Genomic DNA, 17,040 nt, shown 5'->3' on the forward strand with positions numbered 1-17,040 from the left:
AGCTTTCCATCAAAAACACAAAAGCAGACCTGGAGTGTTGCTCTGATTCATTCATGTTTGAGAAACCCATTAATCTCCATGGCAACCATTCAGCTGGGTGGGCCGAGCTCCGAGTTTGAGGCATAACTCCTCCCCCCACTCAGCTCCTTCAGACTAGCCAGCAGCAATTAGCAAACAGCTGGTGGAACTGTATCTGCTGAGCTCATTATAGGAGCTGCTGTTAAGAGCAACGCTGGTCATGATGATAAAGGGTTATTAGAGGAGCCATGTTGGGATGACTTCCTGGAGGCAGATCTTCAGAAAGAGCAGGAGTTTCTTAAAGCGACAAGAGGCCGAATTTCAAGTCACTAAATTGCAAGGTCACATTTGATTAATTTAGCTTTTTTTTAATATAACATCTGAATGTACCATAGTTACAAAATATCACTATGTGGCTGTAGAATATATGATACTGCCTCTTTAAAGGAGAAGTCCAGTTATCCAAGAGTAGGGGTCGAAAGTAACTAGTTACATTAGTTTATTTCAAGTAAATTACTCAGTTTCATTCTAAAATCTGGGTCCATGTCAGGCCAACAGTAAACAGAGACAGAACTATACTGTATAAAATAAAGAATTATCGTATATGTGGAAGACATTTCTCTGATCAGATGAGACCAGATCTGACGTTTGTGTGATGGCAGCATCATGATGTGGTGATGCTGTTCTTCTCTTCCACTTCCAGGTCCAGTTCGTGTTTGTCTACAGCATGAAATCCCTAAAATATAGTAACGGTTTTGAATGTATGTAAATAAATGAAAATAACAATAATTTTGCATGGTGCGGTAAGAAATGCATCTATCATTTATTAAAAACGTCTTAAAATATTTACAAATAAATAAGCTAAATGTGGAGCTGGATAGGTAGCAACGTGAGATATTAAAGAATTTATAAGGAAAACAAAAATCACATGCAGAGTTTATTAGAAGCAGAAAAAAGGTTTTAAAACCGAAGGCCTCATAAATAACCACATTTTTTGTTTGTAGGTCTATGGATAAATGCATAATTGCAAAGCAAAAGTACATTAATTTCTAGTGAAGCAAATTGGAATATAAAATATGTTTTTGCTCATATTTTAAGGTTACTGATGTATATAAATTAACTATATTTGTTTAGTAAAACCTTCCCAGTTGTATCACTGCTGCAATCCACTAGGAAGTAGGTCAGTCCTCTCTTATTCTAGAGCAACAGTGACATCTAGTGGCTGGAAGATGTCTTTTTTTTGAGAAAACAAACTCACCCGCGACAAAAATACAACATTGCCAGTTCCACTGATATATTTTTGTCAATTTCAGCCTGAAAATAATGTCACCTGCCTCTTGAACTTTTACATTTTCATCAATATTAAGGAAATATTGACTTAAAAAAGCTCCCATGTCTTACTCAAATGGTATGTTTGTTTTGTCTTATTTCAATAACATGAGCATGAAGCTTCAAAGCATAAATGACATCCAGGGTTGAAAGGCCATCCTTGAATCAAGAAAACATTTAGAACAACCATCACTTTAATGATGCCAAAAAGGGCATGATATTAAATGGATGTTTTTTACAGTCACACATAAAAATGAATATCTCTAATCTTGTTTTTTGTTTAGCACAGGTGAGATTGTAAATCCACTAACTCAAGTGAAGCACTTGACTCAGGGTCTTACTTATTTGTCTGCTGGCTACAGTCGATTCTTACCCTACATTCACTTGTTTTAACTGCAACAAAATAGTGAGTGATTAAAATAGTTTACTATTTAATTAAAGATGATAAACATTACCTTTGAATAGAGAAATGATTGCAGCAAATGATGGACCTCAATCTTCTCTTTGTCATCAGGGCAGTGTTCTTAGCTTTACATCATATTATGTTATTCCCTCATCAAAAATATACCTGGAGTGTTGCCTTGATTCTGTTGTGAAAGTTTGAGAAGTCCTTCGATTTTCCATTGCAACGGTGTAAAAATCTTTGTTTTACAATGTCGATGAGTAAAAAGCTCATCCTTGGAGTAAACATCTGATTTATCCTGCACAAAACACAAATGTTAAATTAAACTAGGGAGCAACACACTTGACTAGTCAACTTGTCACTTGGAAAAATGGTGAAAACATGTTTTTGTCTTCCGTGATGCTATAAGCAAGTTCAGTTTGGAAATGTAAAAAGATCTTTTTGTTTGACTTTTTCTGTGCCGTTTCACCTTTTTGCAGCTCATTTCACTGTTTGCTGCACGTTTGCACCTGTTAGTCACCGTAGCTGATCCAAGTCATCGTCATGGCGTCACCTCTTCACAATCTGTTACATCCAGTAGATCGGCAGCTCAAATCGTGTGACATAAGTTGATAGAGAAATGAAATAGAGAAAAGATGACAGGGTTAAATAAAGAGAGTACACATGGACAGAAGAAATGTAACTGTCACTGAGGTCAATTTCAACCATATTTTACATTGTTAGGTGGGTAAAAATATGTTTTCTTACTTTTTTCGTCAACTGGGCTCTCTTATCGTCCTCCACCTGACTGGTGGTGTTGAAGGTGGAGGATTCCAGGCTGATGAGGATCCACTTCACATGATCTCTGTCCCGTCCTCAGCTGAATGCATCAGGAAACGTCTCTGGATTTCCAGCAGGATTTTCTGTGTCTTCTCTCTCCTCATTGGTCCAGTGCTGTTGACTTGTTTCAGTCATGCTAGAGAATCAACACATGATCAGACACACATTCAGTGTAAATAATAGATGAATGAAGGAAACCTTTTGATCCAGTCATTATCATGTCCTCACCAGGTCTTCTTTATTTGATGGTCAACTCAAGTCATGTGACATGAGTTGACGGAGAAATGAAATAAAGAGAAAACATAACAGAGTTAAAGAGGGAAATATGCATGGACAGCAGACAGAACCAGTTTCTAACTACGCAGCTACATCTGAAATGTTTAGTCATGCTGTGTAGATAGAAATGTTCTTACTTTTTTCGTCAACTGGGCTCTCTTATCGTCCTCCACCTGACTGGTAGTGTTGAAGGTGGAGGATTCCAGGCTCAGGAGATCCAACCTGGGATGATCAGAACATCAGAGGTCTGAGAAGTCTGGACCTGGGATCAGACTAGTGTGTGCATTTTTTTTTTATCTATTCTCGTTTTTGTGTGATCTTTCTGTATTGCAACACATAAATATGGCCATACAAACTATTTGTTTTATGAGATTAATAGTTTATCTTGCTACTAATAGTGAATTTATTTATATGTTTATTTAGTACAGCTGATGGTCTCCAATGCTAGCTGGCAGTATTATGTGTTGTGGAATGTAAAAACTTACAAGCAGGAACCAGGAGGACAGGAACCACATGGACAACGACCAACGAATCCAGCAGCTAAAACCTGAAAGATTGAAACTGGGAGAGTGCATTAATGGAGGAACAGGTGAGAACAATTTCAGAGAGCACCGTGTGGGGAAGCACCGCTGCTGCACCCTGAAACATGGGAGTAGAGAGGAAAACAGAGAGAAGAACAGGAAGAAGCAGTCTCACTGCGAGCTGCTCTGTCTGGGACTGCTGGCCCTCATCAGTACCTCACAAGAACCTGACCAGAACTTCACCAGAACCTCAGAATATATCTATGGTGGTCCAAGTCACTGGACCAAGCCTTCAGCAAATATTTACCTCAGTCTTTTTCTTTTATCCTTAAAAGATTTGAATTTGTACTCTGCGTAGTTGTTTTTAATTTCTCTACCTTGCAATTTGTCCACCATGACATCATATTAGTCCTGAAAGATTTAAACTTCTCACTACTTGAAAAATTTTATTTGTCCACAGAAGCTCCTTCCTCAGAGAATATGTCCCGAAAAACGTTGTCTCTTCTCCGTCCTAAGAGATTTTAGGTTTGACACCCAGGAGCATTACCTACCTTTAAAACCATTAACACCTGAGTTTAGATGTCTTTGAACATTTGAATTAACTCCCGTTGTTACTGTCCCGGCAGTTGTTATTTAATACGTAAAATCGCGTCACTTCCTGTGGATTTTATAATGTCCAGATCAAAATGGTTATAACTTGCAAACCACTATTTCCATCCGTTTATACCAGAGCTCAACCGATTATATTGCGTCTCCATTTGTGTTTTTTCATGCCTTAAAAATTAGAACCGTCAGAAACGTTGTTTAAATGTTAATGAGTTTAATTTGCAGCAGTGTTGTCTCAATTGTATTGATTCCAGTGTCCCGAGCCCAGTCGTCTTAATCGTTTTTAGGTTTCATTTTTACCCAGCAAGACTGTTTAGATTTAGTATGAATCCTATAGTGTTGTCTCATTTCTTTTGGCATTTATCTTTTACGCACCAGCCATGTCCGACTCCTTTTGTTCAGCAGCAAAAATTTTCTCAAAAATTTTAATTAGCCTCCTCCAGCATTTAGCCTTTCATTGATTAACAGAAAAAAAGTCAGCATTGCCTGTCCAGTCAGAAAACTTAACATCTAAAATGAAAAATCTAGCAGCGGAATAAAGAAAAGCCCCGGTGCAAGACGCTACCTAAGGCATCCTCGGTCCTGCTAGAAAGCCATTGGCTTTAACAAAAACAACAGAGAAGTGATGGTATCCTAATGGGACTTCTCAGTTAGGTCTTCAGTTTTCAAGATCCCAATCTACTCAGAGTCACTTGACACATCATAAAGAGGTCTAAACCACACTTGTCTGGCACTCACTCTTTCTCTAATTCCGTCAGATCCAATCCCAGATGTTGAAGGTTGTGGTTCCTCTTCTATGTCCGTTTGAGACTTCATCCAGGCACACATGCAAGGGAATGACGATCTTGGAATTTTGCAGGATGCTGATGGTGAAGGACTACCGACAGTGGAAGACACAATGGGATCCGCACACACTGTACTTTGTGGTCGACTGAGGACAGGGGATGACAAAATAAGATCTTCACTGACTGGGGGACTGATGGCATGAACTGACTCAATGGGACCTTCACGTGGCGTTCTTGGTGAGGAACTGAAGACAGGGGAGGACAGAGGTGAAAGACTGAAGTTTGGAAAAGAAGGATCCATCCAGAATTGCGCGGCCGAGGACCTGCTTGGCAGAGGGCTTCCAAAAGGCCTCTCCCAATAGGGTATGGTCCTCTTGGAAAAGAGCTCATCTCTAGTTGGATCCTCACATGCACTCTGAGATGAAAGACCGAAGGGTGCAAAAAGTTGATCCACCCAGAAAGCTGAAAAAATGGAGGAAGGGGATGACGGAGGAGAATCCTCATGCACTGTCCATGACAGAATGGGATACCCACGCAACATATTTGTGGAAGGACTGAGAAGAGGTTCCTCTTCATCATCACTGTTCCTGGACCCATGGGCCGGGATTTCCACTTCAGCACCAATGGAGAGGTGCTGAAGAGGAGCACCTCTTGGAGGAGAGCTCATCTCTAGTTGAAAACTCCCTGGTGCTTCTGGGAGAGGGCTCCCAAAACGCCTCTCCCAAAAGGGCTTGGCACTCTTGGAGGGGAGCTCCTCTTCATCAACATCACTGTCCCTGGTCCTCTTGGAAGAGAGCTCCTCTTCATCAACAGTGTTCCTCATCTTCTTGGCGGGGGGCTCCTCTTCAGAGTCACTGTCCTTCGTCCTCTTTTTCTTTATGCCAGCCACAGATGTCACAAGAGCCACATTCCCTACCAAACCTACCTGAGGACGTTGTGTACTACTGGAGCAAGTAGCACAGTCAACAGACAGCGGAGGTGAACTATACCTTGACTCCTCGCCATGATTTCCAGAAACCATGTCATCTGACATCTGAGGGAAAACATCTGACCAGACCTTACCAAGATCCTTACCATCGTCTGGGTGTTCCTCCAACGTTGGGGATTCTTCTGCTGGAAGCGCTACACTATGAGCTGTGAAGGAAAACAAAAAAACTATAGTTCAGTATCAAGACCTTCACAAAAATCCAAAACAATGTTTAAAGAGAACATTGAAATACCAAAATGCATTAACCCAAGTTTAAGAATATCTAAATATAAATTATAGAAGTTTGTGCTGTGGACTTTTTAATAGCTAATGAAATACCTTTAATTTTGCATTATACCATTAGTCTAAATAAAATAAAACACTGCAACAAGTTAGTCAGTTTACCCTCCTATAACTCTCACAAATCTTTGACGCTGCTGAAAAGGTACCTTTAGCTTAATAGCCAAAACAAGATACATATGAGCCATTCATTACAATTAAACTTAAAGTACTGCTTAGATAACTTTAATACTATAAAAGAATTGAAAAATAATGAATATGTTTCCATTAGGATTTTTATATTACTAAAATTTTAACTGTAGTTAATTAAATTCCTCTGAGCTCCACAAATTTTCAGAATCACAAACACAGCTACTCTGACACCCCATCGGTAAACTCTACAGTATGAATAAATATCAATATGCTATATTGATATTTATGTGAGACTTCATCTCAAATAAATATCAAGATGTATTTGAGATGAAGATGTACATTTTACAGAAATGTACATCCGTAAAAAATCAAAGTGGAAAAACTGGGGATCTAAATAAACAGGCCGACACAAGTTTCCAGTCCGTTTCCAGTGAAAAGGGGCTCCTACAAAAATAAAACTAAAAAAAAACTATAGAAATTCATATCAGTGTTAAAATGGCTAATATATTTTGTCTGGAGATAAGCCAGTCAAAATAATTAAAATAACAATCTGCATCTGTATGTGTGCATGATGCCTCGAAGTCTTACTTCAGTTATGGCTGAAGGTAGTGTTATGAAATTCATTACATCAGTCTGAAGATTATGGCTGCACACAACCCAGCAATAAACTCAGATGAATGTTCACACAATTATATTGCTGCAATTGCAATACGAAAGGACAATCATGACCATCCTCTTTATGGGACTGTCTTGAGAAAACAGTATCTTCACTCTGAGTGAAGATCTTTCCTGCCAATAGCTATAAGCGTACAATAACTCCTTGAAGAAGTTTAATTAATGAGTTACAACAACATTTAATTTTCCTTTGGGGTTAATAAAGTATTTTTGAATTTGAATTCTATCAATATACTCTCTCCATTGAGACAAAGAACATCAACAAAACTAATTCTCTCAATCTAAAATAATAGGTTTTCCAATCACACCACTCTTAATATCACTGACTCTTAAAACGTAATCAGTGTGAAAATATATCACTGCTCCAAATATACAAGGGACCAACACAGCATTTCATAAACATCTAATTATTCAAAACTCCTCTTTCTTACAAAAAAAACTATAATAAAAAAAATAAAATAAACTATTCAGTAGTAACATAGGAAAAATGTATATCTAAAATATGTAAAAAATAAATAGAAATATATGTATGTAAAAACTTCTCTAATATTCAAGTATTAAGGTTTTATTTCAAGCAATGTATCCAAAGAGACCAAATGTGTTTTTGAGGCATTTTCTGAAACCAGGAACAGGCACTGACTTCTTATTCCAAAGATCTTAAGAAAACAAAACAGATTCTCTAAAGCCAGAAATAACTTTTTAAACCACAGTTAAACCCCCACAATCCCATCAAAAATATTAACTAATAAATTAAACACAACCGGGCCAACTGAAACTGAGGTCGTTGTTTTTCTAATGAATTTTAACATTCATTAGGAAATTAATGTCAAAACTTCATTTTCAGAAGTTTCAACTGACTTCTGAAAATTATACAATAACTTCTGAGTAATTACAATAAATAATTTAGTTACTTTGTGAACTCAACAGGCACACTTTGTTCTTTAAAGTTTTTTTCTAAAAATAAAGTTGTATGTTGTTATTTAAATCAATGTATCCATGGAGACTATATCCAGTCTCCATGGATACATTGATTTAAATAAATACTTTCAAAAAGCTGATTCCAAAACTTCTTTCAAACCAAAACAACGACAGTCAGCATTACTCGACATTTTCCAAAATTTCAAATAACTAGCATATAAATCACAATACAAATTCAATTTAACTCACAACTATGTTGCAGCCCAAAAATGCTAATTATACCTTCCTAAACAGTCAGAATTTCCAAAAACAGAACACAAAAGTCATCAAAGCTGACTTTAACCAGCTCAATTTTTTTTTTCTTTTCAGATCAGTTCACCCATGTAGGAAAAATAAACAAATGTATTAAAGTCTATCATTAGGAAATAATATTTTACATTCGGCTTATTTATTGCATCCAGATTAATGCATCCATGGAAAACAAACATGCTTGTCAGGGCATATTTTCAACAATCTAGTTTTGTTTATCTGCTTTAGATAAAATATAAAAATAAAATATTGTCTGAAAACAAAATAAGATAATCACCATAAGCATTTGTGACATTTCTAAAATTAGATCTAAAAGAGATAAACTAAATAATTTAGGGACATTATAGGAGGTACATGTTTGAAATGTTTTTGTCTTTCTTAACTTTGTAGAAGTCATTTTATATAATTTCCCCAATGAATCCATGGAAACTAAATATGTTTGAGCATTTTTCAAAAAAACAAAACAAAAATGGACAAAAAAAAAAAACCATCCAGTTTGTCAAGAATTGGACACCAAAGTCATAAAAGCTGATATTCACAAAGAAATCATTATCATCACTACGACACAGACACACAATGCTTAATTGCTGGGGCGACAGTGGTAGGCGTTTGCACTGCAATGGCCCGCCTCTGTCGTGTCCTTGGTCAGGACTCTTCTCTCACTTCCCTGCTGGTGATGGTCAGGAGGGCCAATGGCTTGATATAACAGCTGTGGCTACAATCCAGGAGCTTATCATCATCATCAGTGTGTGAACATGTGCATGAATGGAAATTACTGATTTTATGTAAAGTGTTTATTAGGACACCGCTAGTGTCCTAATAAACTTCTACAAGTCTGATGTCTTTGCCATGGAAACCAAATATGTTTTGTCAGGGCATTTAAAAAAAAAAAAACAAGATAGTCTTCCTGTTTTGTTTTTTTCCAAACCAACATAACAATTTTCCCCCAAACACTAGTGCTAACATCCCAGACATTTATCCACACATTTCAATTCACTCACAAATTTGTTTCATCCCACAAATTCAACAGAGCTATTATTATATTAAAGCTATATTTTTCAAAGACCTCAACAACATTTTGAAGTACTGGACTACAAAGTCATCAAACCTGATACTCTTAGATTAATCAATCAAATAATAGACTGTCATAGGGAAAATACATTTTTAAAAATGTTTTTAAAGTAATATTAAATATTTTATGCATTTTATTCCGCGTATCCATGGATACCGAATGTGCATCGCGGCATTTTTCAAAAAATAACGGTCAAAAATAAGCTGGAGAGAAATTTAACTGTTTTTTTTTCCTCTTTCTTTTCAAATCAGCACAACAGTCATTCTCAAACACTAGTGTTAATTAAAGCATTGGACGCAAAGTCATTAAACCAGATACTGTCTGTATAGCACCTCTGTTTCAATCAATTTGCAGATTTTAGCATATGCTAATAAAACATGTTCCCTTCTTTAAAAAAAACAACAAAACTAAACAATTAAATTACAGGCTATCAAAGGGGGAAATACGTGTTGTTAAATTTTTTTTTTTTAAGTAACATTAAATTGGTAATGTATTTTTATTTAGGGTATCCATGGAAACTGAATGTTTATCATAGCATTTTTCAAAAAATAACGGTCACGAGTAAGCTTATTTTTCAAGAAATTTGACATTAATTCAACTAATTTGACTATAATTAACTGACATACATACATTTCTTAAATTACTACCCCACAGTTTAACATTCTTGACATTTTCTGGAAATTCAGTCAAGAAAAAGGCTCAATTAGTTTAAGAAAGATCTATGCTAGCAAGAATGCTACTTGTCTTTTCTTGCACAGCAGGCAGTATTTCTTCAAGAAAATGCACACAAACACAAAATACACTAAACAATTGATTGTTATTTTCGTAATAACTTGTTTTTGTTTATTAAAAATAGTAGAAGAAAGACATTAACCTTCCAGCTGGTCCTCCTCCTGGCCGGGATCCATCTTCCGCGGGTGTCGGGCTTCTTCAGCAAGTGCTTTCTTCAGCAAGAGCTTCTTGAGAGAGTTTTGCAAAGTAGACTTGTCAACAGGGTCAAACCTTCCGAGGCGTTATGCTTCTTCTGGCGTCTCCTTCAAAAGTCTCGTAGCAAAGGGGAAGATTCTAGAAAGTCAGCGTCATTTATAGGGTTGCCGAGGCTAACGTCGTTTCCATGACTTTCAATGACGAAGGCTCAGTGACGAAATGCACGCGCTGGTGCACGAGATAAATTGGACCACGGAAGATGAGTAACGAGAAAAGTCTTCTTTTTTTTTACATTGCCTAATGAGAAGATGATATTCATCTACAAACAAAACTTCTCTCCTCACCAGTACTTTATTTGGAATAATAAGGACATCTTATATAAGAAGAAAACTATGTTTTTGGACTCCTGGTTTAATCGTAACATTGTTCTGGTTCACCAGTTGTTTAACAGTGATGGTCTATTGTTGACTTATGAAGAATTTCTTTGTAAATTCAATTTTTCTGTCTCTCCTGGAGAATATGCGAAAGTTTTTGGTGCCATTTCTACAAAGATCTGTATGCTATTCAGGCAGAAGCCGAGAGTCGATATTCAGTCTCCTTTTCTGTCTCCTATACATTCTCCTGTTGGCAAAATATGTCTGAATCCTTTTCCTCGTAACAATAATAAGTCGATCACATCCCTGTTTCTGAAGGATGTGACCTCTGTTCCTGTGGTTGTCCATTATTGGAATCGCTTTTGTATTACTCTGTCTTGGAAATTTATCTGGCTGCTCCCTAATCACTTTCTTGTGACTAACAAGATGAAATAAGTTTCTTTTAAACTCATTCACCGAATATACCCCGTTAAAGTTTATCTAAAGAAATTCAATTCTAACATTGATGTGAATTGTTCCTTCTGTAACGTTTGCCCAGAGTCGCTCACTCATTTGTTCTGGTTGTGTCCTCATTCTAAAGTCTTTTGGCAACATCTTTGTAACTTTATTGATTACAAAATATCAACAGGATTTCAGTTATATTGGAAAAAATGTCTTATTTGGACTTCAATAAAATGGAGGAATGAATATGAAAAGTTTTCTTATCAATTTAATAATTATTAAGGCTAAATTTCATCTACATAAATGCAAATTTTTGAAGAAAAAAAAACTTTTGTTTTTTTCAATTAGACTTAAACATTATTTATTAACAATTCAATTCTCAACCAACCAAAGAGTGGAATCAACAATATGGGCTTACAATCAACTTGGACTTTTGGATTACCTCTTATGTTAATATTCTGTAATGTCATTCTCTTATTTTAAAATTTCATCTGAGGCTCCCCCTGGTCAAGTATTATTATTGTCTTATTGTGTTATGTTCACAATACAATTGTATTGTTGTTTATTGGAATAAATAAAGTTAAAAAAATAATAATTGGACCACAGGAGTTGCAAATTGCAGCTGAGCAACGCTGCGTTCACTGAGAACGAGCTAGAGTCCAGAGAGTCCATGTAGGTTTTTTGTGTCTCGCTGCTCTTTTCACAATGAAAGAATATTTTTATTAGCGACAGAAATTTAAACAATCTTTATAAAATGATCGTGATGGTCCGACCAGCAAACTCAAGGACAAAGGCATAAAAAAATAACTATTTAATTTGTCAAAAAGAGTTTAAAGATTTTTTTACAACAAATTTCAAAAAGAAACATAAGAAAAATGGGCCCAAAAAATAATCAACTAAAGCATACCAACTCAACAAACAAAAACTAACTGACTCTTCTCAATGAACACACAGGGGAATTTATATACAAAGGCTAGCCTACATACACACACACAAGGAGGGGTGGGGGAGCAAACAAAAACAACCAATACATAAACATAAATAAATTCAAATCACAACATTTTATTTTAACACAACTATAAAACAAAACAACCTAACACCATAAATATTATAACAATAGAGTGAGAGGAAGATGTCAACAGGGCGAGAGGAGGAGTCTTCCACATCAAATTCCCTGCTTCCCGCAGCCTGATGGTTCGTTCCAATTACTGGTTTGAGACAATCAACTCCTCCCAGCCAGTCCTTCAACTCAACCAAAAACTAAATATTAATATTCTAAATAAACCAAGCGTTTACTAAAATGTGTGCACCCAATCTAGTAAACAACTTAATATCAAAACCCACCAAAGAAAAAGTGATATAACCAATATAAATATTATCAATATAAAACATTAACTAAATACTAACACTAAAGAAAAGAACACTTAACACTGAGAAGATGGAGGAACCTTCCCACATTCCCCCTCTTCTGGAAACTCCATGGGCCAGCGTGACAGGTAGTCGGGAGTCGTGTTCAGCTTCCCCGGAATGTGATGAACGTCAAACCGGAATGGTTGCATTGCCAGGTACCAGCGGGTTATCCTGCTGTTTGAGTCTTTCATTCTTTCAACCACTTTAGAGCCTTATGGTCCATTTCTAGGATGAATCTTGCCCCCAATAGATAATATTTAAGTGAATCTAAAGCCCACTTCACAGCGTGGCACTCCTTTTCTATGGTGGAGTATCGAGTTTCCCTTGGGTAGAGCTTTCTGCTTATAAAAGTAATAGGATGACGTCCCCCTGGAGGTCCTTGAAAGCAGCACTGCACCCAGCCCACGCCCGGATGCATCAGTTTGCAAAATAAATGGCTGGTCAAAGTTAGGGCAGTGTAATGTTGGAGGTCCACTCAAGGCGCCTTGGATGTCCTTAAAAGCTCGGTCCGCCTCCTCTGACCACTGAAGCTGATTAGATTTCTTGGGACTGGTCATATCTGTAAGAACAGCAGCTCTGGTAGAAAAGTTAGGAATGAACTTATGGTACCAACCCGACATCCCAAGAAAGGATTTTAGTCGTGTCCTGGTCTGCGGTCGAGGACATGACTGAATTGCTTGAACCTTCTGGATCTGAGGTTTAATGACTCCATTGCCAATAATATGTCCAAGGTACTGAACTTCCTTTTTGGCAAGGGTACATTTAACTGCATTAACAGTCAGGCCTGCAGCATGAAGAGACTCAAAAACAGCCTTAAGATGTTGGAGATTCTCCTCCCAGCTGTCACTGTAGATGACAATATCATCTAAATAAGCAGATGCAAAATTTGAGAAGCCTTCCAGTACCTTATCCATAAGTCTCTGGAAGGTTGCAGATGCTCCATGGAGCCCAAAGGCATGACAGTGAACTGATGGAGGCCCCAAGGTGTCCGGAAAGCTGTCAGCTCACGAGACCTGGTGGAAAGGGGAACCTGCCAATAACCTTTAGAGAGATCAATGGTAGTAAGATATTTTGCTTTCCCAAGACAGCAAATCAAATCATCGATGCAGGGAGTTGGATACGAGTCAAACTTGGAAACAGAGTTTAAATAACGGAAGTCTATACAGAATCTCATGGTTCCATCCTTTTTTGGTACAAGGACAATAGGATTACACCAGTCACTATGAGAAGGCTCAATGATACCCAGAGAAAGCATTAATTCAATCTCCTCTTTTAAAGGGCCAAGGAGACGCTCAGGGATCCTGTAGCTCCTTCGCTTCACAACTGCATCCTCTTTTAAACGAATCTCATGTTCAATATATGTTACAAAGGGCTCTCACTTGTAATTGCTGCTCTGGAGAGATGATTCAGGTCAAGAGCAGAAGCTGACGGTAGAGGCAGGTATTGTTCCTCCACCTCCTCGTCTGATATACTTCTAATAAAAAATACATCTTGCTTCCCCTCAGGCCTTGAGACCCATTCCTTTAGCAGGTTAATGTGAAGAAATCTAGTACGGCGTCTCTGATCTGGAGTACAGATCTTGTAAGTGGTGGGACCCAGTTTTTGAACAACCTCATATGGACCTTTCCACTGAGCCAAAAACTTACTGTCATCAGTAGGGAGTAGTACCAACACCTTTTGACCTGGCTCAAAACTTCTTTCCTGAGTAGTTTGATCATACCAGGTTTTTTGCTTTTGTTGCGAGGCACGCATATACTCCTGAGCCAATGAGGTCATCTTTTCCAATTTCTCATCTGGAGGACATAAGAAATTGTATTAACAGGTTCCTTTGCAGGTTTCTCCCCCTCCCACCTTTCCTTCAAAAGGGCCAGTGGACCTCGGACTTCATGCCCAAAAAGCAACTCAAAGGGGGAAACCCGGTAGAGGCTTGGGGTACCTCCCGATATGCAAACAAGAGGTAAGGGAGCCACTGATCCCAATCAGACCCAGTTTCATTGATGAACTTACGAAGCATGTTCTTAAGAGTCTGATTAAATCTCTCTGCAGCTCACTAATATTATCAGGAATTTCAAAGTCTAACTGCACCTCAGGTTCAGGTAACACAGGAAGGGCTGTGGTATGTTTGAATTTTTCTCGCTTGCGCTGTGCACGAGACTTGCGTTCTTTAGTTTGACCTTCTTCAATCTCAGCCCCAAAAGATGGCAAGGCTCTTAGACTGGACTCATCTTCCCGAAAGGTCTTTGCTTGGGATCGTGTCAATACAACATTGCACATTTTAAAAACATTCACTAGGTCAGGGAGAATTGGAAGATCATTTCCCAAGACAACAGGAAAAGGTAATGCATCCATAACACCCACCTTTAACAGGTAAACATGTCCTTGCACTCTCATATAAATATCTGCTGTTGGATATTGTTTTTCATCCCCATGGACACAGCAGATGGGTATGGTTTCAGAGGTGCAAATAATATGCGGTGGGACATACCTGCGGTGTACCAATGTCTGGGTGCTTCCTGTGTCAATCAGGGCTTTGACCTTTTGCCCCTCTATCTCCACTGTTGTCTCTATCAGTGGCTGGTTTTGTCTGTTCAAAACACATCTGAGAGAGGTTTGCAGGATTTTGAGGACACATAGGCTTTGTGTGGCCCTCCTGGCCACATAGATAGCAGATGAGTTTTTTCAAAGTTTTTGTTTGACCGGGGGAAAAACCTTTTTCCAAACTGCTTACTCACATTTTCAGTTCGACTGGAGTTACCTGAAGTTGGAGTAAACTCCCTTTTTGCAGTTCTAAAAGCCCATGGTTGGGTCTTCCTACGGGCGGCCACAAAGGCATCCGCGAGGGAAACTGCCTCGGCTGCATTTTTGGGGTTTCGTTCCTTAATCCAAACTTGGAGTTCTGGGGACAACATTCAGAAATACTGTTCAAGAATTATGACGTCATTTATCTCTTCAACAGTCTTACCTCGGGGTTGAACCCATTTGCCATACAGTTCTTTAAGTCTCACATAAAGTTCCTTGGGAGACTCATTCGGTTCCACATGAAGAGAGCGGAACCTCTGACGATAAGTCTCTCTGTTAATTTCATATTTCTGTAAAATAGTAGCTTTAACATTATCATAGTTCATCGATTCCTCCATATCCATATGTACATATGCACTCCTGGCTTTACCAGTCAATAGTGGAATCAATTGAAATGCCCAGTCACTTTTTGGCCATCTGCAAACACATGCTATCCTCTCAAAAGTTATGAGGAAATGCTCAATATCATCCTCCTCACTTAGCTTTTGCAGTTTTGGTTCTTTATAGAAATGTGTAGAAATTGAATCACCTGATTTAACAGCCGACAGAGCAGGTTCTGCAAGTGAACGATCCACATCAGGCTTCAATCCAACAGATGAGGAGGCGTGGTCTTGCACAATAGGCCTCAGACCTGCAGAAGACTGGGCCTGAAACTCCTCTTGAAATAAACTGAACTGGTGTTGGAGAGCCTTAAACCTGTAATCCTGACGTGACATTTCTTGCTCCCAGTGTGCCTCTTGATCTTTTTGCTGCCCAATGTAGGCCTGCAGGATTCCTGCCAAGTCAGATATGGTTGGCTCTTTTCCTTCTTCATCCGCTTCCTCCTCTTCACAAACTGCACCACACCCTTCATGCTCTGATGGAGCTGCCTTGGTTTTACCACCTCCACCTCTGGCTCCTCTCATGGTTTAGGGCTTTTTAGTTTCCAAAAAAAAAAAGAAAAATGATAATAAAAAAACAGACTCTTGTCAGTCCAGATAGTCCTCCCTCAGCCTGCATTTAAATGACTAATTTCTGTTGCCACGTCCCTCCTGAAATTAAAGCTGCAGTATGTCACTTTTATAACAGAAAGTACATATTTGTTAAGACGGTCAATATTTTGAGAGATTATCTGAATGTGTTATGTTAATCCCATCAAATTTGATTGTATTCACACAGTTCCTGTGAGGTATTTTCGCAACTGTGTTGATTTCTTTGGTCATTTTATCGTCAGACGCGTTTTTGGGTTTCAAACTTTTTTTTCACATCCACAATATTTTTGTTTTGTTTTGTTTAATTTATGGCCACAATTTAGCTCCATACAGTGTAGCTTTATAAATTTGACTGGAAGCCAATCATAAAATGAGCATCAAAAATACCATTTTAAAAAATGATTTCGATGCATATCTTATATTTTAGAAAGAAAAGTTAAAAAAATGAATAACAGAAAATAAAATTATGATTAAAAAAATCAAGATTGAATCCTTTTATGGTGAATAATTTTAGTTAATTGTCATTATTTTTGTAGAAATCAGTTGTCACTTTGACTATAAAAATCATTGCTGTAATTGTGTTTGGTCACAAAAGTTTTGTTATGACTGATTTGCAAAGGCTATAGATATATCAATTACTGTTGGTGCAGACAATTCACTGTAAATCACAATGTAGTTTTAAGTCATTTAGCTTAACTGCATGTTTTTAATACATATATATTATTCTATATGTGGACATTTTTGTATACTTATTTAAAGTAATTTAAATAAGTATCTATCTTTCACCACCTTTTTGCGTGTTTTTGTTTATGTTTTTGTCCACTTGTCGTTCCGTTTGTAACGCCATGATCAGATCCTCTTCGTCGACCAATCACAAACGAGAAAAGCCCGACCATGGGTGGCTTGCTCGACGCTGATTGGTCTATGTTCATGCGAAGCACTGTTTAGCTGTGTTGTAATTGGTCCGCCATTTTCCTTTAGTCGTCCG

The 17,040-nt window shown here is 37.8% G+C and overlaps 1 protein-coding gene across 1 annotated transcript; it reads right to left on the reverse strand.

Annotated features, from left to right (window-relative positions):
• Positions 1-472: 472 nt before the first annotated feature.
• On the reverse strand, positions 473-10,172 carry LOC129370481 (uncharacterized). The gene is made up of 8 exons (XM_055046502.1): positions 10,005-10,172; positions 3,331-5,891; positions 2,983-3,067; positions 2,768-2,822; positions 2,498-2,690; positions 2,220-2,338; positions 1,803-2,048; positions 473-754 (listed from the first exon to the last, which is right to left on the reverse strand). Exons 1-2 carry the CDS (start codon positions 10,036-10,038, stop codon positions 4,651-4,653), a joined length of 1,275 nt encoding a protein of 424 aa, XP_054902477.1. The 5' UTR covers positions 10,039-10,172; the 3' UTR covers positions 473-754; positions 1,803-2,048; positions 2,220-2,338; positions 2,498-2,690; positions 2,768-2,822; positions 2,983-3,067; positions 3,331-4,650.
• Positions 10,173-17,040: the final 6,868 nt, after the last annotated feature.

Source organism: Poeciliopsis prolifica, unplaced genomic scaffold (genome assembly GCF_027474105.1).
Source record: "Poeciliopsis prolifica strain line A6 unplaced genomic scaffold, Auburn_PproV2 SCAFFOLD024, whole genome shotgun sequence".
Taxonomy (NCBI): domain Eukaryota; kingdom Metazoa; phylum Chordata; class Actinopteri; order Cyprinodontiformes; family Poeciliidae; genus Poeciliopsis; species Poeciliopsis prolifica.